This window comes from Muscardinus avellanarius (genome assembly GCF_963383645.1).
Source record: "Muscardinus avellanarius genome assembly, chromosome: X".
Classification (NCBI taxonomy): domain Eukaryota; kingdom Metazoa; phylum Chordata; class Mammalia; order Rodentia; family Gliridae; genus Muscardinus; species Muscardinus avellanarius.
In genome coordinates, this window is record NC_137792.1 from 45,047,187 (window position 1) to 45,072,635 (window position 25,449).

Genomic DNA, 25,449 nt, shown 5'->3' on the forward strand with positions numbered 1-25,449 from the left:
GGAAGGAAGGCGAGCATGGTGGTACATGCCCATAATCCAGAACTTGGGAAGCTGAGAAAGTATTGCAGGTTTGAGTCCAGCCTCGGCAATTTAGCGAGACCCTGTTTCATAATATAAAAAGCTGGGGTATAGCTCAGAGGAAGAATACCCCTTGGAGTCTACTCCTAATACAGAAAGAAAGAAAGAAAGAAAGAAAGAAAGAAAGAAAGAAAGAAAGAAAGAAAGAAAGAAAGAAAGAAAGAAAGAAAGGAAGAAAAGGAAAAGAGTCAGGCTTAGGAGTTAGGGAAAGTCTATAGTAGAAATTTCTCTCCCATCCCTTCATCACCTGCAGACTCAAGAGCCTTTCTAAGGGGCAAGACAATGTCTGGGAGAAGGCAGCAGCAAGGTGGAGGCTCTAAAGTAGAAAACGATTTGGAGGTGAGAAGATACCCTCTGATGCCCTGGCCTTATGCTGGGCATGGCGGTACACACCTATAATCCCAGTACTTGGGAGGTGGAGACAAGAAGATCACAGGCTTGAGGCCAGCCTCAGAAACTTAGCAAGATTATTTCAAAATAATAATAATAAAGTGTTAGGGGTATAGTTCTTGAGTACCCCTAGGTTCAATCTCTGGTACCAAAAAAACAAAAATCATAATTTCCTAGCTTCCTCCTCCTGTCCCCCATACATCAGGGGCTCTCCTGAGCTAGCCACTTCCCCACTTTCTAGGGGAGTATCTGGGAAAGAGAGAGAGATGAAAGCGCTCCGGAAGGGTTAGGCTTGACTTGGGACCTACAGGGTGATGGTTACAGCCTCTTCTGCAGAACCTGAGGTTTGCACATCCTTTTTTTAAATTTTTTTAACAGTACCAGGGATGGAACCCAGGGGCATTCTACCTCCAAGTTACACCCCTTGCTCTATTTCTTATTCTTTATTTTGAAACAGGGTCTCACTGAATTGCAAAGGGCCTAAGCAGCTGAGGCTGTTTGCGAACCGTGATCCTCCTGTCTCAGCCTCCCAAATGCTGGGATTACAAGTGTGTGCCACCACGCCTGGCATGCATCCACTTTGAAGGCGGCAGGGCAGCGCAGAGACTGCAGAGCCTGTGTGAACACTGGTGGGGGCGGGCCACCCAGTTCTGTAGCCCGAATGCTGCTGTACCTCTTCCTGTCCTATCTAGTTTTCTTCTGGTGGCTGTAGTCGAGTGGCAGTGAACTGCCAAGACAGCCTGCTGTCCCCATCTCTGCTGTCTGCCGTCTTCCCTAACCCTCTTCATGATCAGCTTCAGATACGTGGGCAGATAGAAGACTAGGTTTTCCCCTGGATGAGACCTGGTGTCAAAGGGCCCAGAACAGGGTTGTCCACAGGTCTTTCCTTTTGTTGAAATAGCCCAGGACCTGAAGGAAACAGAGCAGACAACCCTGCTACTACCCAAAACTGCCAGAAGAGGACAGGCTTTCCCATTCCTCATTATATCCCCTTCAACAGAAAATCCTGGGATGGGGGAGAAAACGGAGCAAAAGATTCTTCTGAGCAGAAGAGTGGCAGTGTGCTAGCTGAGCACAGTGGCATGTACTTGCGATCCCAGTACATAGAGGAGTCTGAGACAGGAGGATTGCAGGATCAAGGACAGCCTCAGCAACTTAGGGAGACCTTTTTTCCTTTTTGCAATACTGATGGAACCCAGGGGAATTCTACCTCCAAGGGATACCCCCCAGTGCTATCTTTTATTCTTTATTTTGAAACAGGGTCTCATTCAGTTGCAGAGGGCCTCACCAAGTAGCTGAGCCTAGAAGCAAACCTGATCCTCTCAGCCTCCCAAGTACTGCGATTACAAACATGCGCCCATGCCCAGCAACCCTTTTTTAAAATAAGTGCTCAGAGGTAGAATGCCTCTGGGCTCCACCCCCAGTATCAATTTTAAAAAAAGAGGGGGCAGTATGCCACCCAGCATGGTGGCACAAGCCTTTAAGTCTGAGACAGGAGAATCACAGGTTCAAGGCCAGCATCAACAACTTGAGACTCTCAAGCAACTTAATGAGTCTCTGTTTTAACGTAAAAAATAAAAAGGGCGAGGGGTGTAGTTTGGGGGTAGAATGCCCAAGTTCAATCTCTAGTACCAAAAAGCAAAGCATGGTTGTTGTGCTGAGCTTTCGGGGTTAGGGATCAGGACCCCTTTCAGCCTCTAATCTCTGAGTAGCCCCTTGAAAGAAGGGGAAGCCCTGAGGAGGCAGGCACTATGGAAAGCTGGCTGGCTGAGCAGGCTTCCTCCTCTACAGCTTTACATCCTGGGAGGACTCTGAACACAGAACACTAAGGACCACAAAGACTGGTCCTTAGCCTTTGGAAAGCCAACAATCCCTTTATGAATCTGATGCAAGTAGGTTAGTCTTGCCTGAAAAATACATACATGCAGAAACCCACAAAAACATGTCAGCCTCCAGTGCAGTTCCTGATCTAGCCAGCACCTTCAACTTAATACTTTGAGACTCGGAAGGGAGAGAAGCTGTCCAACTATCATGGGACCGTTAATGGGCCTGAAACAATCATGCTAAGTGAAAGAAGCCAGACACAAAGGATCACATATTGTATAATCTCATTTATATAAAATGTCCAGAATAGGCAAATGAGGGGAGGGGGAGCAGAGAGTGGAAAGGACACCTAAGGGGTGTAGAGTTTCTGTTTTGGGTGATAAAAACATTCTAAACTTTTTTGCAGTGATGACTGCACGACTCTGAATATACTAAAGCCACTGAATTGTACACTTTAAGTGGGTGAACCGTATGTTATGTGACTTTTATCTCAAAGCAGTTTTAAAAAAAAGTGGACTCGAGAACTGCAAATAACCACACATCTGAGCTTTAGTCCCCATTCACCAGTGCAGAAAGAACCAGTGGAGAAACATCAGGGCCAGGCCTCTCAATGTGGCATATGGGTTACACTGGAAAGCATTCTAGAAAGAATGACATTAGATACATATATAACATATATGCATATACACATATACATATATATGTATACTTTTGATCTTAAGGGTAATAGAGCATCACAGACAGTTTTAAGCAGTAGTGACATGATCAGATCTATACTTTAGAAACAACCATCCGACTCACCGAGTTATACATTGAAAACAAGCGAATTTTCGAAAAGTATACCTCAATAAAACCATGGGAAAAAACCTTCACTGTGGGAAGGGGGGTGGCGACTGGAGGATGCGGAGCTGGGGGAGGCTGCTGTGTGGCAGGGCGGACAGGCAGGCCAGAGCCCACCTGGCTGGCCCGGCAGTGATGCCCAAGGCTCCTGGCTCAGCCCAGCGGCCTGCCAGCACTGCAGCTGTTCCACCAGCAGGTGAGGAAGGCTCACTCACCCCTTCCAAGAGAAACGCACTTCAGAAACAGGTTTCCAAAAAATGTTGCTAAGGGTTTTATTTCTAACAAGAGGAAAATAATAAAATAAAATTAAAATAGGCTTCAGTTGGAACCAAGTTTCTTGTGTTGCTTTTTTCCTCCTTTTGAACAAATTAATTACACACCAACCATCTTCTTTTATTACAACATGAACCCAGAAGGAAAGGAGATGGGAGGACGGGGCGGGAGGGTTGAGGTGGGTGAGGACAAGCACCAAAAGCTTTCTTCAGACCACAGGGCGCCCTGCTCAGCCCCAACCAATGCCTTTAAAATAAGAACCTGTGAGTGTAGCGATGTGAGGCTTCCTCCTCCTGGCTGGAACAGTGGGGGGAGGCGGGAAAGGGAAGGAGGGAAGGCAAAAGCGTGAGGGGAAGGGGAGGTTAGTGTAGCGCCAGGGCCCAAACTGGGAGAAGGGAGAGAAGGTCCCCCAGTTTGCATAAGCACTGGCCTTTTTTCTGGAATGGCGCTGGCCCAGCCCCAGTTGCCCCCTGCCCCCTGTGCCTGCCTGTCTGCCTCAGGTGAGTCTGGGAATGCTGGTTAGAGGTTACCAGGGTCTGGGGACTCCAGGGGCCGGCCCCCAGGAGCTGAGGTCTGAACAATACATTGGAGTCAGAATATAAAAGTCAAGGAACTCGGGGGCGGGCGGGCGAGGGTGGCCTCCCTCCCCCCCCAGCCCACCTCCCAAGAAGCAGGCTTGATGGTCAGAAAGAGGATCCTTGAGGCCAAGGGGGTCTCTGTTGGGGTCTGTGCTAGGCTCAGCCACTGTCACAACTGTTGCTGAGGCGGCGGCTGCGGGCAGGGCGTGTGCAGCCGGGAAGTCAGAGTAGAGAAAGGGGCCGAAGGGCTTGAAGCAGGCCCTGGTGCCGGTTCCAAGCCATCCTGGTTTTCCTGGGTGTCGGGGCTGCCAGTGGTGGGGAGGGGTGCAGGGGGGGCCTCACCCCCAGTCTCCTCCTCCAGCTCCTCCTCCTCCTGGGCTTCCTCGGCCTCCGGCCCTGAGCTCCGCACCCTCTTTGGCTCTAGCTCCTCTCGGGCTGGGTCGTCGCCCTCCCCACCCCGATCCACCTTCCGCCGCCTTCGCCTCTCCAGGGCCCGGCCCCGCGCCCGACTCCCATGGCGCTCGGCCTTCTCCAGCTGTGATCGCAGACAGGCGAAGGAAAGACAGGTTGTGGGCTGGCAGTCAGGCCCGCGCCCCCAGCCCGCTAGGTCTGACCTCTTGGCTGTGCCCGCGAGCCCTGTCCTCACCTCCAGAAGTGTGTGGATCCGTGCCAGGTCTGGAGGCTGCCCTGCCTGTAGCAGCTGCCAAATGCTGTGGTTTTCGTCCAGGGTCACCTCGAGCAGGTCCCCCTCCATCATGAGCTCCTCTAGGGGGCCCCGGGTCGCCTCGGGGAGTTCCAAAGCAGGGCCAGTCAGTTGTGGCAACAGCGAGGACAGCATCTCCAGATCTGGGGAAGGGGTGGGGCAGGGACAAGCTGGTTAGAGGCCACCCTGGGTCTTGTAACCACCACAACAGAGCTGAAGACCATGTGGGTCCCTCTGTTGTCATGTTGACGGTCTATGCACACCACACCTAGACCTACCTCTCTTACCTGAGCCCTCCTCCGGAGCCACCTTCTCAGGACTGGTCATGCTGTCCCCATTCTCTAATGAGCCCTGGACCTGGCAAGGAGAGCAAGGATGGGGAGGAGGGCCGATGCGGGCTGCCGGCTGGGAACACAGCGAGGACACAGATGGACAGAATGGGGCAGGGCAGCTGTGCTGAAGCAGAGTGGACACTAGAGAGCCGGGGCGGCTCACCTTGGGGACGTCCTTGCCACCGCCCTCTCTGGAGTGCTCAGAGGCGGGGGCTGAAGGGTAGCTTGGGGGTTCCTCGGCCCTGGGTTCAGCCTGCAGCCGTTGGCGGAGCTCGGCCAGCCGTCCCAGCAGAGTGGTCACGTCCTCAGAGGCCAGGGCCTGTCTGGCACGGCCTTGCCAGCTGATGGCCCTCTCGGTGAGGCACTGCAGGGCCTCACCCTCGGGCAGTCGCACGGGCAGTCTCTGCAGGGCCACCAGCAGTGCCAGGATGGTCTCCAGGCGCGGGCGCCGTGAGCGCATGCATAGCGGGCACAGGAATTTGGTGTCCCACTCCCACCAGGCCTGCAGTGGGGACGAGGCGGGGCCGGGCCGCGGGGAGCTGAGGAGGCGGGGCACTGACACACACCGCCCGTGGAACCAGTCCTGACACAGGTCGCACTGTAGAGCTCCCGGCCCAGCCGGCACCTGCCCGCACACACACACAGATGTCGCAGGGGAGGCGGTGCTCGACGACACCAGCGGACTGGGCTTGGCCGAGTTGGTGCGACGCAGCTGCAAGATGCCCTCCTTCTCCTTCTGTTCCCCTTCCTTGAAGGCCACGATCTGCCGTGCCCGGGACGGGGGAAGAGTCAGTCAGTGGCCCGGCCCCTCCTTTGTCTGGTCCCCTCAGCACACCGCCCCCATAACAGGAGAACTGAGGCTCAGGGAACAAGCGGTCTGCCCATGGTCACCCGGCTCAGACACCCTATCCCACCCTATTACGGCCGGGCTCTCTGCCCATCTGTGTCTAAGCTCCTTACCACAGAGCCTGGGTCCCTGAGGTCCTGTGCAGACAGCCCCAGCAGCTCTGTGTCAGATTTGTACAACCCCAGCTCCTTCTCCATCCACCGGCTGCGCTTGGTGCTGTCTGAGCCGGCATCTGCACACGGGCAGAGCACCTGAGGCAGGCAGACAGAGGGGAAATGACCGGCTTCCCCACCTCCCATGCCCGCTCTTCCCCACCCCTTCCTAGTGGCCCTCAGATACCCGAGCTGGGCGAGGAGAGGCCGTGGGTCCACAGACTGGGTCTCACCTCCAGCAGCGTGTAGCAGGAGTTCTTCTTGAGGAAGGTCTTGGAGGCCTTCTCCCGCCAGGAGTGTGCTGTCAGTACCTGCAGCTCCAGCTGTCTCAATTCCTCCAGCCCCACGGGGAGGTCCCGGCCCACAGCCACCAGGCCCTCCAAGTCATCCAAGCAGGGGTAGTGATCACCATTCTGGGAACAGGGGTGAGAGAAAGCTGAGTTCAACTTGCCAATGTCCACTGCCGCTTAACTCCATGCCAGCCCTGAGCTAGGAAGATGGACTGTACTCACAGTCTTTCTTTTTCCTTCCTCTTTTGGTGCTAAGGATTGAACGAAGGGGCATTCTCACCCCAAGGCCTCAGGCCTTGTATTTACTTATTGGTACTGGGGACTGAACCAAGGGGCTAATCCTACTTCCCAGCGACACCAGCAGCCTTTTTTTTTTTTTGGTGGTACTGGGGGGTGGAACCCAGAGGCTTTCTACCTCCAGGCTATACTCCCAGACCTACTTTATATTTTATTTGGAAATGGGGTCTCACTAAGTTTCTGAGAGCCTCACTAAGAAGATGAGGCTGGCTTTGAATCTGTATGATCCTCCTGCCTCAGCCTCCGGAACGCTGGGATTACAAGTGTGCACCCCCACGCCCGGCTTCCAGCCCATTTTGTATTTTTTGTTTTGGAACAGGGTCTCGCTAGGTTGCTGAGAGTCTAAGTTGCCGAGGTTGCTCTCGAACCTGTAACTTTTCTGCCTCAACCTCCCAAGTGCTAGGATTACAGGCATGTGCCACCACACCTGGCTTAATATTGAAACAGGGCAGTGCTGTATTGCTGAGGGTTTTGCTAAGTTGTTGAGGCTAGGCTCCAATCTGTGATCCTCCTGCCTCAGACTCCCGAGTACTAGGAATACAGGTGTGCGCTATTATGCCCAGGTGTACTCAAGTGTTGAGTCAAAATACAGCCAGTGGCTGGGGAAACGCCCACCTGACTCTGCAACAGAACCTATGTACACTGACTGGCTCAGCTCGGCTGGAGGACCAGACTGTTCTGATGTTGTCAGCCCCTCCAGGCACCTGCCCTGCTCTACTCCCATATCATCTAGCTTCCTGCCCCATCACATAACCAACATCCCAACTTTCTTTGGACCAGCCTCACAACACTTCCTCTCAGGTCCCTAACTGAACATACCTGCCTGGCCACAGTGGACCAGCCCCTTTGAGTCTCTAGTTCACCCAAATAGGGTGTGTGCCACCTTTTCTTGGACAGACATTAAGACCTTGGCAAGAACAGTTCTCACCTGGATCTCATCCACGTCAGCAATCCAAGCCCGGGCCTTAGCTAGAGCCTCCTTGAGAGCCTGGATGTTGGGCAGGTGAACAGGGATGTTTTCAGCTTCATGGATTATGGCCTCAAGTGTGGCTGGTGGATGCTTCTGCCTAAAGGTAGAGAGAGGAAATTTCCAGACTCAGCCTGATAGGACCAGCCTACCTGAGGCCCGGCCTGACCACCAGATCTATCTGCCCAAACCCCTTGAGCGCTCGTTTTTCCTGCTGCCACTGGGGCCTACGTATTTATACCACCTATGGATGGCTGCCAGTCCCTGCTTCCTCCAGACTGCAAGCGCCCATGTGCCCTGCTGCCCAGCTCTTATGACTCTGCCTGTCCGCAGATCCGTCAGCACCTACACGTACCCCGTGTGCGTGTAACCTGTGGCTCAGCCTGTCAGACTTCCTATGTGTGACACCTTTCTACATGTGCCCTGCTGCCTGCTACTGTGCTTCTGTACATGGGCACAAGCCAGCCTATAGGGCCAGGCCATCTCCTCTCTGCCTGTGTATAAGGAGGTTTTATTTTTTTTTCTTTTTTCCTTTGCGGTACTGGGGGTTGAACCCAGGGTCATTCTACCTCTGAGCTATACTCCTAGCCCTAGTTTTTATTTTGTATTTTGAAACAAGGTCTCACTAAGTTGCAGAGGCCTCACTAAGTAGCTGAGGCTGTCCTTGAACCTGCAATCCTCCTGTCTCAGCCTCTCAAGTACTGGAATTTCAAGTGTATGCCACCATGCCCAGCTGAGGGTTGTTTTTTAAAAGGGTAAGATGGGACAGAAGGCAAGGAGGAGAGTCTCTACACCAACCACGTATGTGACGCCCAAAGCTACTACAGCAACCATCTTCACCCACCTGGCCTCCAGGCAGAGGTGGGCTTTCTCCTCCCAGCGTTCGGCAATGGTCAGCAGCTCCTGCAGCTCAGCCCGGGCCTTATCCACAGCAGGACTAGGGGCGACACTGGCGCCCGCAAGCAACAGCCCTCGCATGACAGCCAGGGTGCCCCTTCGGGCTGACGGGGCCAGGGTGCGTTTTACCTCATCCAGCCATCGTGCCTGTTCCACCTGCCGCTGGAGCTGCTGGGCCTCAGGCACCTCCACCCCCAGCTGCCGCCCCCTCTCCAAGAGGGACTGCAGCAGCCCTGGGCTGGAGGGCAGCGAGGCCAGGGCCTCACGGGCCTCTGCCTGGTAGGCTTCCACCTGTTCCAGAATACCCTACCAGGATATAGGAGGAAGAACGAACTCCTCAGCTGGGCCCACTTAGAGGTCCCACCACCACAATCCCCGGCCCCGCTTCCTTCTTCCCAGGCAATCTTTTGGGAAAAGGAAACCCGATGTGGGTAGGGCTCTCCTCCGTGACCTAACACTCTTGCTCCTTAAGATGCCCTGAGAAACTCGTTAAATGCACATTCTTAAGCCCCACAACTAGAGATTTCTTTGATGTTGAATATTTGTGCTACACCCCCAGCCCTCTTCTTTAAAATAATTGTTATTTTGAAACAGGGTCTTGCTAAATTACCACGTGCTAGCCTGGAACCTGCAATCCTCCTGTCTCAGCCTCCCAACTGGAATTACAGGCATGTGTCACCATGCCTGGTTCACCACTAGAAATTCTTAACAGAGGTTGATGAAGAACCTGTGCTTCATTTATCTCTCTGCAGAAGACTACGTTCTTGAAGCACCAAGAAACCTTCAGCCCTAAGAAACGATATGCAATGCTTGGTCCTAGCACAAACCCTCACGCTCATGCTGGCAGCGGCTGCCCTCTCCATCCTGTCTCTCCTCTACCCAGGCCCAACAAGCACCCTTTTTATGGGTTCCTCCTCCAGGAAATCCTGCCTCGACTCTGTAACCTGTACACATGGCCCTGCCCCTCAAATCCCACGTCTAAGAGGCAGTCACTACATCCTTACTCATGTCTCTTTCTCACACATGCACCCTGCCTCACCCAAACACTGGAAGCTTGCTAGGGGAGCCCAGAGTGGCGTGCTGCTCAGACTCCCCACCCCCTGGTCCCTCAGCAGCGCTCTCCTCACCTTGACATCCCCAATCTGGTGCATGGCACAAGGCAAGTTGTTCATCTGGTCCAGAAAGGCCTGGAGCTCAGCGAGGGTCATCTGTAGACCAGCCACTCTGTGGGGGATTGGGGGGGACAGGACAGAGTTTTACACGTGGGGAATGAGTCCTGAACCTGAACCTAGTCCTTTCCCTTCAGCTGTAACACCCAGCACCTTTCCTTACCACACCTGTCTATTTTGATCTCACCCCTAGGGCACCCCAGGTCACAGGCTGGGTTTTATTTTTTAAAGTACTGGGGTTGGAACCCAGGGGCATTCTACCTCCAAGCTACATCCTCAGCCCTATATTTTTTTATTCTTTATTTTGAAACAAGGTCTCACTGAGTTGCAAAAGGCCTCACTAAGTAGCTAAGGCTGTCCCTGAACCGCAACCCAAATGCTAGGATTTCAAGCGTGCACCATCACACCTGGCTACATGAAGGGTTTTTTTGTTTTGCTTTTGGCAGTACTGAGGATGGAACCCTGAGCTACACTTCCTGTTATATATATGTATATATATTTTAGTCCTTTTATTTTTGAAAGTGTCTTACATGGAGGGTTTTATTTATTTACTTATTTACTTATTTATTTATTTGTGGTACTGGGGTGGAACCCAGGGACATTCTACCTTCAAGTTATACTCCCAGACCTATTTTATACTTTATTTGGAAACAGGGTCTAAGTTGCTGAGAGCCTCACTAAGTAGCTGAGGCTGGCTTTGAACCCATGTGATCCTCTTGTCTCAGCCTCCCAAGTGCGGGGATTACAAGCGTGCGCCACCACGCCCAGCTACATGGAGGGTTTTAAACAATAAGTGCATTCATAGTCATTGATGAGAAACAATTAGGAGGGAGGAAAATATATATTGACAGGGAGGAACATGAAACTAAAGCAGGGCCTCACGTACACTAAGTGAGTGCCATACCACTGGACCTACATTCCTAGCCCCTAGATTTTTCAATTCATCCCACACTGTGAACCCAAAACCGTGCTCAGGTTTATATGCCTGTATCTTGTCTTTCTTTTCTTTTCTTTCTTTCTTTCTTTCTTTCTTTCTTTCTTTCTTTCTTTTTTTTGGTTCTGGGTATTGAAACCATGAACATTCTACCTCTGAGCTAAACCCCAAGCCCGGTTTAAATTTTTGTTTGGAAACAGGGTATCACTAGGCTGCTGAGCCTCACTAGGTTCTTGAAGCTGGGCTCAAATCTACAATTCTCCTGTCTTAGCCTCCCAAGTTCTGGTATGGTATGTGCTACAATACCTGGCTTTTATCCTGTTTCTGCACTCCTAAATCTCCCACAACTCCTCCCTGCCCACAAAATCCCTCAGCCCGTCTTTTTGATCTTCTACAGATATTGATGAAAAGGAACACTTCGGCTCTTATAACTGGGACACTCCTCTCTATGCCAACTTGTCTGGCCTCCTTGGCTTCCCCAACGCCTCCCGGGCCATCTCACACCCTGGTGCTTGGCAACTCCCTGCTCATGTCCTGTGGGCCCACTGCAGCCCTTTTCCTAGGTACAGATCCTCAGCGGGCTCTCTGTGCCCCAACACCTCATGCCACCATACCCAGCTTCCTGGCCGCTGACCAGGCCCAGAGCCTGGGACACGCAAGCCTCTGCCTCACTCAGGCAGTTCTTCAGGCGCTGTAGCAGCTCGCTGTTGGGAAACCTCCGCTCCCGGGCCTCAGACTCTAGTGCCCTCAGCTCTTCAAGGCCTGGAGGGAGAACAAGAGCAGCAAGGAGTAGGCAGCACTGAGTAAAGGCAGTGGAAGAGGGCAGGGGGACAGAAGAGAAGGGAGCAGAACTTGCCTGTGAAGTCCCTCCGACCCCCCCATCACTCACTGCGCTTCCGCCCATCCTCCACCTCCAGGGCCACTCGCACTTTGTTGGCCCAGGTGTCAAAGGACTCGGCCCGAACCTTCAGCTTATGCAGCATGGCGGGAAGCTCATCCAAGGTGTACCGGTACCTGGAGGAGGAGGAGGGAAGAGCACGTCAGGCCTAGCGCCGCGGCCTCCTCCTAGGCCCACTCCCCCTGCCGGGCACTATGCTCACCGCAGGTACTGTCGGCTGCTGGAGCACTTGCAGAGGTCATTGATGTGGGAAAGGCAGACGAGGCCATCGGGGCAGTCGTAGCAGGCCAGGGCAGAAAGGAAGCACGTGGTCTTGCATTTGATGCACTGGCGCTCATCGTCCGGGAGAAGCTCAAAAGCCTCTCGCTCAGCTTCTGTGATGCCCTGAAGACATCCAACCCACACGTGTTATAAGGAGCCAGACTGGGTGGCGGATACCCCATCTCCGCTACCAGTGAACCCCGCGTTAGACCCAAATCTATGCTGAGGGTCACAGGGTTGGGAGGCCAAAGAGCACAGAGCACACCTGCCCACCCCTTCAAATGCAGACTCTCAAAGCCGGGGCAACTAGATGGACCAGGGCAGGATCAGCATGGGCCCTGGCAGAGAGAATTTTATTGAGGAAGAAAAATCAGGCAGGACTGAGAGTGGTACAAAGGACCTTCTGGCTGAGAGGAGGTGAGGACGGTGGAGGACCAGGCAGCAGAGAGGAGGCAGGGCAGGTGTGTGCTGGGGAACAATGCTGTCCTCCAGTGATGGAGCCACTCACTGTGCTCCAGGCCCTGTGCTGGCTGCTTAGCAGGCAGGAGACACCACATGCATCTCAAGAGCTCACAGAAATTCTACTGCGTGCCCTAGGGTTCAGGGTTTAAAGTTACTTTTCCAACATGGCTTCCAAACCTAAGCCAATGATTTCTCCTGCTGCTCAGACGAAGACAAAGCAATTCATTTCAGAAATGAGGGAAAAGCAGCTCTTTGAAGTAATTGAAAGACAACCCGGTGCAACACATTATGGGCAATATTAGATATTTTAAAGGAAATACCGAACACTTTTATCTTTTTTTTTTTTTTTTGGTGGTACTGGGGATAGAACCCAGCTGCATTCTACTCCCGAGCTACACTCCCAGCCGTATTTTTTTATTCCTTATTTTGAAACAGGGTCTCACTGAGTTGCAAAGGGCCTAAGTAGTAGCTGAGGCTGTTCGCGAACCACGATCCTCCTGTCTCAGCCTCGCAAATGCTGGGATTACAAGCATTTGCCACCACGCCCGGCTAAACACTTTTATCTTATATGCCAACTTCAACAACTAACGCCTTCATAGGCTCTGAGCCCACACTGCAAATTACAAATCCCACTCTGTCACTTATTTCATTTGTGTTATGGTGAATAAATTATTTATACCTCTCTGGGTCTCAGTTTATTTTGTAAGATGAGAATAACTACCATTCTTGTTAGATTGTTATAAAGATTAACAAAAAGCAACTAGGGACTTAGACAAGTATATTAGTGCTTAGAATTAAGTATTTATTTATTTATTTATTTATTGGTAGTACTGGGGGTGGAACCCAGAGGCTCTCTTCCTCCCGGCTATACTCCCAGACCTATTTTATATTTTATTTAGAAACAGGGTCTCACTAAGTTGCTGAGAGCCTCACTAAGTAGCTGAGGCTGGCTTCGAACCTGCGTGATACTCCTATCTCAGCCTCCCAAGCGCGGGGATTACAAGCGTGCGCCACCACGCCCGGCTAGAATTAAGTATTTAAACACACACACACACACACACACACACATCAACTCTTAAGGATCCTAGGAATGGGACGTCCAGAACCGCTCTTCCAAATAAGAGCCACACGTAAAGAATTCTCAGTGTCAGGCCAGGTGCAGTGCTGCACAACTATAAACCTAGTACTTGAAAGGCTAAGACAGGAGGATCACAGGTTAGAGGTCAGCCTCAGCAACTTAGTGAGTCCTTGTTTCAAAATAAAAAATTAAGCCGGGCGTAGTTGTGCACGCTTGTAATCCTAGCACTTGAGAGGCTGAGACAGGAGGATCGCCCAGGTTCAAAGCCAGCCTCAGTTACCTAATGAGGCTCTCAGCAACTTAGATCCTGTTTTCAAATCAAGTATAAAAATAGGTCTGGGAGGACAGCCCGGAGGTAGAAAAGCCCCTGGGCTCCATCCCAGTATGACCTAAACAAATAAAAATATAAAAAATAAAAAGGGCTCAATCTAGTTAAAGACAAAACAAAACCAAAAACTGAATGCCAGTATGAACATCTCTCTTCTCTCCACCTTGTTTTGGCTCTTTCCCATAGTGAGGCACAGCCAAAGGCCATCACTTAATAATAGCACTGAACAGAGGGAAAAGCCCAGGGACTCACCAACTAATGTGACCGACGGCCAAGAGACCTCAGACTTCTAACACTCCTACAGCTGGAACTCTTCCCTACAGCCTATGCTTACAGGAAAGTTAGAAATGAGCTTCAAAAGAAAGTATTATCCCAAGGGAACTTTCAGAACCAGGATTTCTTTGTAATCTTTTTTTTTTGTTTTTTTGGAGGGAGGTGACTAAGACCTTGTGCATGCTAGCCATGCATCGCACTGAGTTACACTGCCAGCCCTCCTCTGTCATGTCACAGGAGGCTCAGTCCATTTCCTACTGGAACACATATGGAGTTTGAAGCTGGCAGCAAGTGAACCTACATGAGTGGACTTTATGGCTGTGCGGCAGCTTCCACTCAGCTATGCGCATAACTACCACATACTGAGGAGAAATGTTGTGTGTGTGGGCCACTGGGGATGGAACCCAGGAGCCACACCCCCAGCCCTATTTTTTATTTTTTAGTTTTGGGGTTTTTTTGGTGGTACTGGGGTTCCTGGAAACCCTTCTACCTCAGGGCTACACTCCCAGACCTGTTTTATATTTTTTTTATTTGGAAACAGGGTCTCTTACGCCAGCGCGGCTGGCTTCCAACCTGCGTGATCCTCCTGTCTCCGCCTCCCAAGCGCGGGGATTACAAGCGTGCGCCACCACGCCCGGCTTATTCTTTAGTTTTGAAACAGGGTCCCACTCAGTTGTGGAGGGCCTCACTAAATATTAGCTAAGGCTGGCCACGAACCTGCAATTCTTCTGTCTCAGCCTCCCAAATATTGGGATTACAAGTGTATGCCACCATGCCCAGCAGAGAAATGTTTTAAAGTACTGCTTTCTACTTGGCATCATCATTGCTCTCAATTAAGATACTGAAGCATCAACGTTAGATAACAACAGTTCCTAAGACATGTTCCATGTTTCAATCATTGTCTTCATATATTATCAAAAATAGCAGCAGCCACATGCAAGAGTTGGTTTGACATAGATTTTTTGTTTTTAAGGTGGACTGAACCAAAGGCATTCTACTACTGAGCTACATCTCCCAGCCCAATTTTACTTTTTTGTTTTGTAGCAGTCTTATGCTGGGCGTGGTGGCGCACGCTTGTAACCCCAGTACTTGGGAGGCTGAGACTGGAGGATCACGGTTCGTGGACAGCCTCAGCTACTTAGTGAGGCCCTCTGCAACTCAGTGAGACCCTGTTTCAAAATAAAGAATAAAAAATAGGTCTGGGGGTGTGGCTCAGAGGTAAAATACCCCTGGGTTCCATCCCCAATATTACAAAAAAAGGAAATAAAGGAAGGAAGGAAAGAAAGAAGGAAGGAAGGAAAGGAGGGAGGGAAGCAGGGAGGGAGGGGACCTCACTCAGTAGCTGAGGCAGACCTTGAACCCATGATCCTCTTGTCTCAGCTTCCCAAGTACTGGCATTACAAGTATGCAAGCCACCGCTGACATGTCTAATTCTTTTTTTTTGTTTTTTTTAACTCCAAGAGTAAAAGCTACATTTTGTCCTTGGCATGGTCCCTATCTTCCCCAACCCCTACCAGGCTAGGGGGCCTGACCCAGTACTCTCCCATCACGCACCTTCTCGAGGAGAGCCTTTCGTAGACGCCGTTCCTCCTGTACCATGATGAACATCTCCTTATGTACAGCTGCTGCCAGGTTCAGGTCCAGTTTCTCCGGGCAGGCAGCCATCTTGCAGATGAGCTCCTCGTGGGAGAAGACGCAGTACCTTCGAAGCCGGCGGTAGTGCTCAATGCACTGGCGCCCAGCAGGCAGCTGTGGACGCGTTGGAGGATGAGGGTAGCCAAGTCTGGAGGCAGTGGGGCCTCAGCTTCCCGACAAGCCTCCTGCTTCTCCCTGCCAGCCCACCATACTCCAGACTCACCCAATCAGCAGTGCAAAAGTTGACAGCCTCGGCAAAGTTGTAGCCTTGGTTGAAGCCGCTGTGGTAAGCACGGGGAAAGGTAATAACGAATTCTCCTGCACACTGGTTTGTGCGGACCACCTGACAAACAAGAAAGGCCAAGGCGACTGAGACAGAGGTTTTTTCAGTCGGCACAAACCTGATCCAAGTGCAAGGGCGTGTGTGTATGTGAACACGGGTGCCCGTGTGCATGTATGGTAGTGGGGATGGAACCCAGAGGCATTCTATCTTTGAGCTACACCCCCAGCCCTGATTTTTATTCTTTATTTTGAAACAGGGTCTCACGGAGTTGCAGAGGGCCTCACTAAGTAGCTGAGGCTGTCCTCGAACCGCGATCCTCCTGTCTCGTCTCCTGAATGCTGGGATTACAAGCATGCACCACCATGCCTGACTTTATTTTTATTTTTTATTTTTTTGGTGGTACTGGGGTTCCTGGAAACCCTTCTACCTCCGGGCTACACTCCCAGACCTATATTATACTTTTTTATTTGGAAACAGGGTCTCTTAAGCCACTGTGGCTGGCTTCGAACTTGCAAGATCCTTCTGTCTCCGCCTCCCAAGCACGGAGATTACAAGCGTGCGCCACCACGCCCGGCTTTTATTTTGAAATAGGATCTCTAAGTTATTGCACACAGCCTCAAACCTGAGATCCTCCCATTTTAAAGAGTCTTGTCACCGCACCCAGCTAAGTGTAGGATCCATAAAGACACAAAGGAAAGCAACAGGGAATACTATGACAACAGAACCCCAGCCCTGCAACTCTGAAAAGAGAATCCGAATCTCTTCAAGGCTCTGATCTATACTGAAAAGTGACAGAATATATGGGCCGGGCGTGGTGGCGCACGCTTGTAATCCCCGCACTTCGCAGGTGGAGATAGGAGGATCGTACAGGTTTGAAGCCAGCTGCTCTGGCTTAAGAGACCCTGTTTCCAAATAAAAAAGTATAAAAATAGGTCTGGGAGTATAGCCCTGAGGTAGAAGGGTTTCCAGGAACCCCAGTACCACCAAAAAAATAAAAAGAAAAAAGACACAATATTTGAGTCACAAATAGGAAATGGACCTATCAAGTTATTTCAACTTCCCTAGCAATTGTGACATAAATCATAAGTACCACTTTTCATTAAGGTGGCCAAGCTTTTTATGTTAATATTTACTTTTTATCAGTTATAGCTGCAGTTTCAATACTCAAATGGTTCTAAAGCAATAGGGCCTGCCATTTTTCCCTTCCCAGGGCCAATCACTTTTCCCTCTTCTGATTACATTAACATTGACCTTAAAAACCCTAAGTAATATGCTTCTGGACAATATTAAAAAAAAAAAAAAAAAAAAAAGCCTTCTACAAGCCAGGTGTGGTGGCACAGGCTTGTAATCCCAGCATTTAGGAGGCTGAAACAAGAGGATCGCATTTCATGGATCGCCCCAGCTACTTAGTGAGGCCCTCTGCAACTCAGTGAGACCCCATTTCAAAATAAAGAACAAAAAATAGGGCTGGGGGTATAGCTCAGAGGTACTCCTTTCCCAGTACTGCAAGAAAAAGAAAAAGAAAAAGCTGCTACGATCACCATGTTCAAGGCCAGCCTCAGCAACTTAACAAGACTCATAATAAAAAATAAAAAGGGCTTGCGGGCGTGGTGGCGCACACTTGTAATCCCCGCGCTTGGGAGGCTGAGACAGGAAGATCGAGCAGGTTCGAAGCCAGGCTCAGCTTAGTGAGACTCAGCAACTTAGTGAGACCCTATTTCCAAATAAAATATAAAATGGGTCTGGGAGTATAGCCCGGAGGTAGAAAGCCTCTGGGTTTCACCCCCAGTACCACCAAAAAAAAAAAAAAAAAAAAAAAGGCTAGGAAGGTAGTTCAGAAGTAGAATGCCCCTGGGTTCAACCCCCTAGTACCAAAACAAACAAAAAAACAATGAAAAAGAAAAAAGCTAGGTGTGGTGGCACATGCTTGTAATTCCAGCGTTTGGGAGGCTGAGACAGGATTGCACAGTTCTGGACCCAGTGCTTGATATAAAAGCTTACAAGGTTCAAAGTCAGCCTCAGCTACTTAGTGAGATCCTGTTTCCAAATAAAGTATAAAATAGGTCTGGGAAATATAGCCCGGAGATAGAAAAGCTCCTGGGTTCCACCCCCAGTACAAAAAAAAAAAAAAAAGACAAATAAACACACAAACAAACAAACAAACAAACGAAAAACCCAGCCTATTTCTGTATTTGCTTGCTGTTCTTCGCATATACTGGTAAGCCTAGTTTTTGGCAAGTGTTCCCCTCGCCTTTCCTATCCGTTTTCACCTTTCTGTGACACTCTCTCACAGGGACTTCTGATCCGCTCTGGACCAGCTGTTCTCCCTGGACCCCCTGGCTCCTGTGACAGGGCTCCTGTTTCCTAGATCCTATGACTTCCTCCTTCGTGGCTTCTTCCTCCACTGTGCTCAAACGCCTCCAATAGCTTCCTGAGAAGTGGCAGGGAGAACTTTTTGAGAGGCGGGGATCTCTATTATTATTCTCGCACTTGACTGCAACAGACTTCTAAGATGCAAATCAACTGGACATAGTGGTGCACATCTGTAGTCTCAGCCACTCAAGAGGCCGAGGCAGGAGGATTGCAGTTCGAGGCCAGCCTTGGCAACTTAGCAAGACCTTATCTCAAAATAACTTTAAAAAGAATTCTAAGTGAAAACTGCTTTGAAGGAGGCTGAGACAGGAGGAGCACAGGTTGGAGGATAGCCTCAGCTACTCAGCCAAGATCTTATCAACTTAGTGAGACCCTATTTCTAAATAAAAATAAAATAGGGCTGGGAGTGTAGCCGAGAGGTAAAAGGTTCCTGGGTTCCATCCCCAGTACCACATACACAAAAACAATTTATAAATGCATTGCAACTATACACGATAGCGAGATTGAGAGGCACATTCATATACTGACATACCATCATGTGGTCTGTTTCCTTCCTGGTACCTCCCCTCTCCCGCCCCAACCCCTTCCACTACTTTACTAGTGTCTCTCTGCTCAGACTCATAAGGTTCCTTTGCCATTTTGCCATTCGCATTCTCATATTCTCTCTCGCTCGCGCTCGCTCGCGCTCGCTCGCTCGCTCTCTCTCTCTCTCTCTCTCTCTCTCTCTCTCGTGTGTGTGTGTGTGTGTGTGTGTGTGTGTGTGTGTGTGTGTGTTACTGGGATTGAACCCAAGGGCATTCTACCTCTGAGCTACAACCCCAGCCCCATTTTATTTTTATTTTGAAATAAGGTCTCACTAAGTAGGAGAGAGCTTAAGTAGCTGAGCATGGCCTCGAACCTGCGATCCTCCTGTCTCAGCCTCCCAAGTACTGGGATTACAAGCGTGTGCCACCACACCCAGCTGACATTTCTAACGCTCTAAATTAAGTTTCTCTCTCAAGAATTTTTTTTTTTTTTTTTTTTTTTTTTTTTGTGGCAGTACTGGGGTTGGGACCCAGGGGCATTCTAACTCCGAGCTATGCCCCAGCTCTATTTTTTATTCTTTATTTTGAAACAGGGTCTCACTGAGTTGCAAAGGGCCTCATTAAATGGCTGAGGCTGTCCGCAAACCCAGATCCTCCTGTCTCAGCCTCCCAAATGCTGGGATTACAAGCACCGCGCCTGGCTCTCAAGAAGTTTACAAGCTTCTCCTGGAGCCAGGGCCTGATATAAAAACTTACAAGTTATATCTTAGTGTGGATCTTTATTCGTTCATGTATCTGATAGGCCCTTTGTGGAAACTCAATTCTTCAGTTAAAGGAAATTTTGAGTGATTTCATCAATGAGTTTATCTGCTCAGTTTTCATACACTCTCTCTTTTCAGAATTCCTATCAATTGAATATCTAACTTCCTAGAAAAATTATCTACTTTTACCTCTACTTTTACGCCTTTTCCTACTTTTGTCATCGTACTTTGAGAGATCACCTCATATAAGCTTTTTAAGTTCTTCACTTCTGTCATACTTTTGATCCTTAGGAGCTCAGCATGTTCTCAGTATGCCCTTTTTGAGTGTGTGTGAGGTGCTGGGAATTGAACTTAAGGGTCTTCTACCTTTGAGTTATATCCTCAGCCCTTATTTTTTGTTTTGAAACAAGGTCTCACTAGGTGGATGAGAAATCCCAAGTCTGCTGAGGTTGACCTTGAACCTGCGATGCTCCTGTCTCAGCCTCTCAAGTATTAGGATTACATGCGTGTGCCACCAACATGGTATGCTCTTTACCCTGGTTGGTTTTTTTTTGGGGGGGGGGGCACTGGGGATTGAACCCAGGGGCATTTGAGCTCTGAGCTACACCCCAGCCCTTTTTATTTTTTACTTTGAAACAAGGTCTCACGGAATTGCCGAGGACCTTGCTAAGTTTCTGAGGCTAGCCTTGAACTTGTGATCCTCCTGTTTCAGCTTCTCAGGTACTGGTACTGAGTGTATAGGCATGTGCTTTGGCACCTGGCTTCTCCATTTACTGTTTTTGGATTGCAGTTGACCAAAGGTAACTGACACCGCAAGGGAGCAAGCTAGATAAGGGAGGAATACATATGCATGCTTATCTGACAAGGAAGTTTCTTTCACTTTTGAAGTTTATTTCTGCCTGTCTGTTTCTCGTGGTATTTTCTTCCTGTCTGCTTCTATTTCGTTTTCTAGGGTTTCTTTGGTTGTCTGTTAATCAGTGGAGCGCTACTTATATTTAAGAGAAAGAAAAAGCTGTATAGAAGCTTTCTGAGTACATAGGTGAAACTTGGCACCTGTGAGCTTCACTGTAGGGAAATCTAGATGAGCCATTCAGTTGAGCAAACTCTAGATCTCTCCTCTTAGGCCAGACAGATTCCCCAGAGAAAACCCCCTCCTTTTTTTTTTTAAAAAAAATAAACAGAAAAAAGGCCTGCCTGCATGTTCTCATAGACAAAGAGGATGATATCTGGGAACCTCAACATCTAGTGTGTTCACACAGATAAAACCCTACTCTCTTCGCTGTAACTCCACCCTCGAAGCACTAAGAGACTGCAATCCACAGCTCCTCTATTTTAACCTCTTCAGAAATTAATCTTCCGTCTTTTATTACAGTGACAGAGTCACCTTTTCAGTTGCCCAGCATTTGAGGACCTCACAGCTTCCAGGTTCTTTTCTTCCTTTTTTTTTTTTTTTTTTTTTTTTTGGTGGTACTAGGGATTAGGGATTGAACCCAGGGGCATACTACCTCCAAGCTACACACTCAGCCCTATTTTATTTATTTCATTTGGGAGGCCCTCTGCAACTCAGTGAGACCCTGTTTCAAAATAAAGAATAAAAAATAGGGCAGGGGGTGTCGCTCGGAGGTCAAATGCCCCTGGGTTCCATCCCCAGACCCTAAATAAATAAATAAATAAATAAATAAATAAATAAATAAAGCGGGGGATGTAGCAGAGGTAGAATTCCCCTGGGTTCCATCCCAGTACTAGCAAAAAAAAAAAAAAAAGAAGAAGAAAAAATGAAAAAATGGGCCTGAGAATGTAGCTCGGAGTTAGAATGGCCCTGGGTTAAATGTCTAGTACTGCAAAATAAATAAATTTTAAAAATCCTAGTAGGAGGCTGAGATAGGAGGATGGCAGCTCGCAGACAGGCTCAGCTACTTAGTGAGGCCCTTTGCAACTCAGTGAGACCCTGTTTCAAAATAAAGAATAAAAAATAGGGCTGGGGATGTCGCTCAGCGGTAGAATGCCCCTGGGTTCCACCCACAGTACCACACACACACAAAAAAAGAATGCTCCTGTGTTCAATCTCTAGTACCACGTGTGCGCACACAAACGTTCTTCTCACATTCTTTAGCTATTGTAAATGATGAATGCATATAGCCAAGAAATAAAAACAAATGTTCATCAACTGGTGATCTGAATTATTAGGCCATAAAAGAAATAATGCCCTAATAGCTGCAACATACATGATCCTTGGAAACCTACAAGGTTCAGAGCCCACCTGCTATTTTATTTATATAAACTAGTTGGAAAGAGACAGAAACAGACAGACAGCTGCCTAGTCTTAGGAGCTGGAATTCAAAGTGACTGCAAATGGGAAAGAGGAATCCTTCTGGGGTGACAGAAATGTTCTAAAACTGGACGGTGATGACAGTAGCGCAACTCTGCCACATTAAATAAAGCTGTTAAAAAAATGAGTTAAAAATCATTCTAGCCGGGCATGGTGGCATACGCTTCTAATCCCAGCGCATTTCCAATAAAATAGAAAATAGGTCTGGGAGTATACACCAGAGGTAGAAAGCCCCTGGGTTCCAACCCAGTACCACTCAAAAAAAAGTTAAGGACAGAGGGAGTATGAGAGAGTATGGCTGATCTCTATATTCCATGTTTTGGAAAGGAGGCCAGTTTTTTTTTTTTTTTCCTTTAAATGAGAATAACACTTACACTAGATATCTATAAAAAGAAATGGCCTTCTCCCACCAAAGGGGAAGGCAGGGAGAGCGGGAAGCTAAAGATAGCTCTGAAGGGAGCTCCAGCTGGCTAAAATGCAGCCTGCCAATATGCGAACATGAAGTGACAGATGCCTTGGACTGGGGAGGTACTGCCGAGTCCAGAGGGCCTGGAGAGGCTGGGAACTGCCTAGAAGACAGGTGGGCAGACGAAGGGCAGAGTGGTGATGTAGCAGCTGGCCAGAGAAGCTGGTGAGCCGTGAAGAGGAAAATGCAAAAAGCACATGTTTAGGTCCGTGATCAAGTGTTTTGATTTTTTTGGTGGTTCTGAGGATTGAACCCACGGGCAGGGCATTGTACTTCTGAGCTACAGTCCAGCTACTACCATGTCCCATGCATTAGAGTAAGTAGCAGTATTGTCAAGAGCGGGAGCAGGGAGAAAGCCTATTGCAAAATAAGACTGAAAGCAGAGATGGAAAATGTACTAATTCCTGTCCCCAGGAATATAACGTCTCTCACAGGTAAGTAGGGTTGTATACACAGCAAAACATCTTCTAGGGTGAGAAAGAAATACACAGAAGAGATAGACCAGGATTCTGGTTTTAACTTTTGACCTGTTAAGTAAGTAAAAAGACTCAGCCAGGTGTGGTGGTGCATGCCTATAATCCCAGTACTTGGGAGACTGAAATGAGAGGATTGCAGGTTTAAGAACAGCCTCAGCAACTCAGTGAGACTTTCGGCAGCCTAGTGAGACTGTGTTTCAAAACAAAAAAATTTTTAAAAGCTGAAGGTATAGCTTGGGAGTAGAACATCCCTGGGATTAATCTCCAGTACCATATACATACACAAAAAAGACATACCCATTGCTGCAAAAAAGGGCTAACATATAGAAAACAAGGCAGAGAAAGCTAGTTATCCCCACATAGTATCTTCTTTCACAACATCCAATTCATATGTGGTACATGTCCATCCAGAGAAAGGATCAATCCCATTTCCCAGTTCTCCTTGCAGCTAGATGCACCACGTGACCAAGTTCTAACAGGAGATAAAGTGAAATGATGTGTGCCCTTTTAAGAGTATGGGAAAGTTCTAGCCTTGCCCTTCCTCCATTTCCTCTTCCACTAGCTGAATTGTGAATGTGACAAGCCATCCCTAGGGCACTACCCTCAAACACAAGGCCTAAAAGGCTCACGACCCCATGTGCATGCAACCATTACTATCCTGGTCTCTATGAGAGCAGCCCAATCAAGATCAAACAGGATGCAAAAAGGACAGAGGTGAATTCCAGATGAAGACCACCACTGCCACCGTCACAAAGGTCACAACTGACTCATTGTCTCTTCCTTTAGGTTTCCTGAGCACTCACCGGAACGCCATGGGACATGAGGGTATTGGGATTCATGAGGGTGACAAGTTGGTGCAGGAGGTCAGGCTGACTATCGAAGAGCTCAGGTGTCAGCTTCTTCATCACTTCCTCCAAATGTTCTGCTGCAAGTGAGGGCACCCCGTACCAGGTCTTCGGTTCACCCCTGCTCAGGTGGAAAGTAGGTGCGTAGAGTGGTCACGGCTGGGGCGACACTGGGAGCCCATCCTGACTGCCACCCCCGCTCCCCAGGGCCCCACTCACCAGTGGAGGTAGTTGATGGAGTAGCTCCAGTGGTCCTCGATATGCCAGCAAAAGGCTGAGAAGACCATGCCCACGTAGAGCCAGGGCACCTTCATGCCGGATATATCTGCATTGATGTGGCAAAGCACAGACTGCTCCAACACTGGCATCACATTCAGGTTCCAACCACTCGTGGCATACTCCTGTCGGGTCAGGTGTTTGTACAGGAGATGAGCACTACATTAGGTCAAGTTATCTGCTTTAGCCTAGGAAACCGTAATTTGGGGATCACATCTAAAACATGTAAATTTTCTCCTCTCCTTCCCCTGAGAGACCCTAAAGCATAGTAAACAAGAACAAAAGTAAACAGATGGGTTTATAGCAAACTGAAAAGTTTCTGCACAGCAAAAGAAACAAGAGAATGAGATAAAATAGAATGGGAGTAAATAGTTTCAAACTAAGTCTGACAAGGGATAAAGAATAAATAAAACTCAAAAACTTCAATAGTATCAGAGAAGATAACATGATTAAAAAATGAGAAATAGACATTTCTCAAAAGAGAACATACAAATGGCCAACAGGTGTATGAAAAAAATCCTCAGTATCACTAATCATATGGGAAATGTGAATCAAAATCACAATGAGCTATCACATCACCTAAGTAAGAATGGCTATTGTCCAAAAATATAAATCAAAAGCCAGGGGTGGTGGTACACACCTGTAATTCTAGTACTTGAAAAGCAGTGACGGGAGGATCAAAAATTCACAGCCAACCCAGCAATTCAGCAAGACCCAAGCCAGGTGTGGTGGCGCACGCTTGTAATCCCTGAGCTTGGGAGGTGGAAACAGGTAGATCGCACAGGTGTGAAGCCAGCCTCGCTGGCTTAAGAGACCCTGTTTCCAAATAAAGATATAAAAATAGGTCTGGGAGTATAGCCCAGAGGTAGAAGGGCTTCCAGGAACCCAAGTACCACCAAAAAAAGAATAAAAAAAAATAGGGCAGGGGGTGTAACTTGGAGGTCAAATGCCCCTGGGTTCCATCCCCAGACCCATTAAAAAAAAAAAAAATTAGCAAGACACTGTTTCAAAATAAAACAATAAGGCTGGGGATGTAGCTCAGAGATAGAATGCCCCTGAGCTGAATTCCCAGTACCACAAAAAATAAATAAAAAATTAAAAAATATATACAGGCATGTAGCTCATATCATACATGAGGCCCTGGGTTCAACCCCCAGCAGCACACATGCAAAAAAAGGTAAGTGCTAGCAAGGATATGAAGAAAAGGGAAGCCCTGCACACTGTTGATAAGAATGTAAATCAGTACAGCCATGTTGGAAAATAGTATGAAGGTTACTCAAAAGGAGGCTCGAGGAAGAAACAGACCAAATATTATGTCCACATATGAAGGTATGTATCACTGGCAATGTCACTAGCACGTATAGGAAGGGAAGAGAGGGGTAGTGGGATGGGATTAGGAGAAAACTACACTGAGAGATGTTGAGTGCATATATGAATCTCACTGATATATAATCATATTATACCAATAAATTTTTTCAAAAAATTAAAAAGAGGCCAGACATGGTGGCGCTTGCTTGCAATCCCAGCATCTGGCAGGCTGAGACAGGAGGATCGTGGTTCATGGACAGCCTCAGCTACTACTTAGTGAGGCCCTTTGCAACTCAGTGAGA

The 25,449-nt window shown here is 48.7% G+C and overlaps 1 protein-coding gene across 6 annotated transcripts in view; it reads right to left on the reverse strand.

The window, feature by feature from the left end:
* Window positions 1-4,152: 4,152 nt before the first annotated feature.
* Window positions 4,153-25,449, reverse strand: part of KDM5C (lysine demethylase 5C) — a gene marked incomplete at both ends in the record, with an annotated part of 37,716 nt that continues 16,419 nt past the window's right edge. For 2 of the 6 annotated variants that reach the window (XM_080718300.1, XM_080718299.1), the window contains 16 exons: window positions 4,153-4,518; window positions 4,630-4,829; window positions 4,965-5,043; window positions 5,182-5,781; window positions 5,979-6,116; window positions 6,251-6,430; window positions 7,533-7,671; window positions 8,416-8,774; window positions 9,596-9,701; window positions 11,186-11,333; window positions 11,461-11,585; window positions 11,672-11,853; window positions 15,426-15,620; window positions 15,730-15,849; window positions 23,522-23,684; window positions 23,783-23,964. In XM_080718300.1, the coding sequence (XP_080574426.1) occupies window positions 4,153-4,518; window positions 4,630-4,829; window positions 4,965-5,043; window positions 5,182-5,781; window positions 5,979-6,116; window positions 6,251-6,430; window positions 7,533-7,671; window positions 8,416-8,774; window positions 9,596-9,701; window positions 11,186-11,333; window positions 11,461-11,585; window positions 11,672-11,853; window positions 15,426-15,620; window positions 15,730-15,849; window positions 23,522-23,684; window positions 23,783-23,964 (3,282 nt within the window). Of the gene's footprint in view, window positions 4,519-4,629; window positions 4,830-4,964; window positions 5,044-5,181; window positions 5,782-5,978; window positions 6,117-6,250; window positions 6,431-7,532; window positions 7,672-8,415; window positions 8,775-9,595; window positions 9,702-11,170; window positions 11,334-11,460; window positions 11,586-11,671; window positions 11,854-15,425; window positions 15,621-15,729; window positions 15,850-23,521; window positions 23,685-23,782; window positions 23,965-25,449 lie in introns of all 6 variants that reach the window. The other 4 variants (XM_080718298.1, XM_080718297.1, XM_080718301.1 and 1 more) reach the window with 3 other exon arrangements.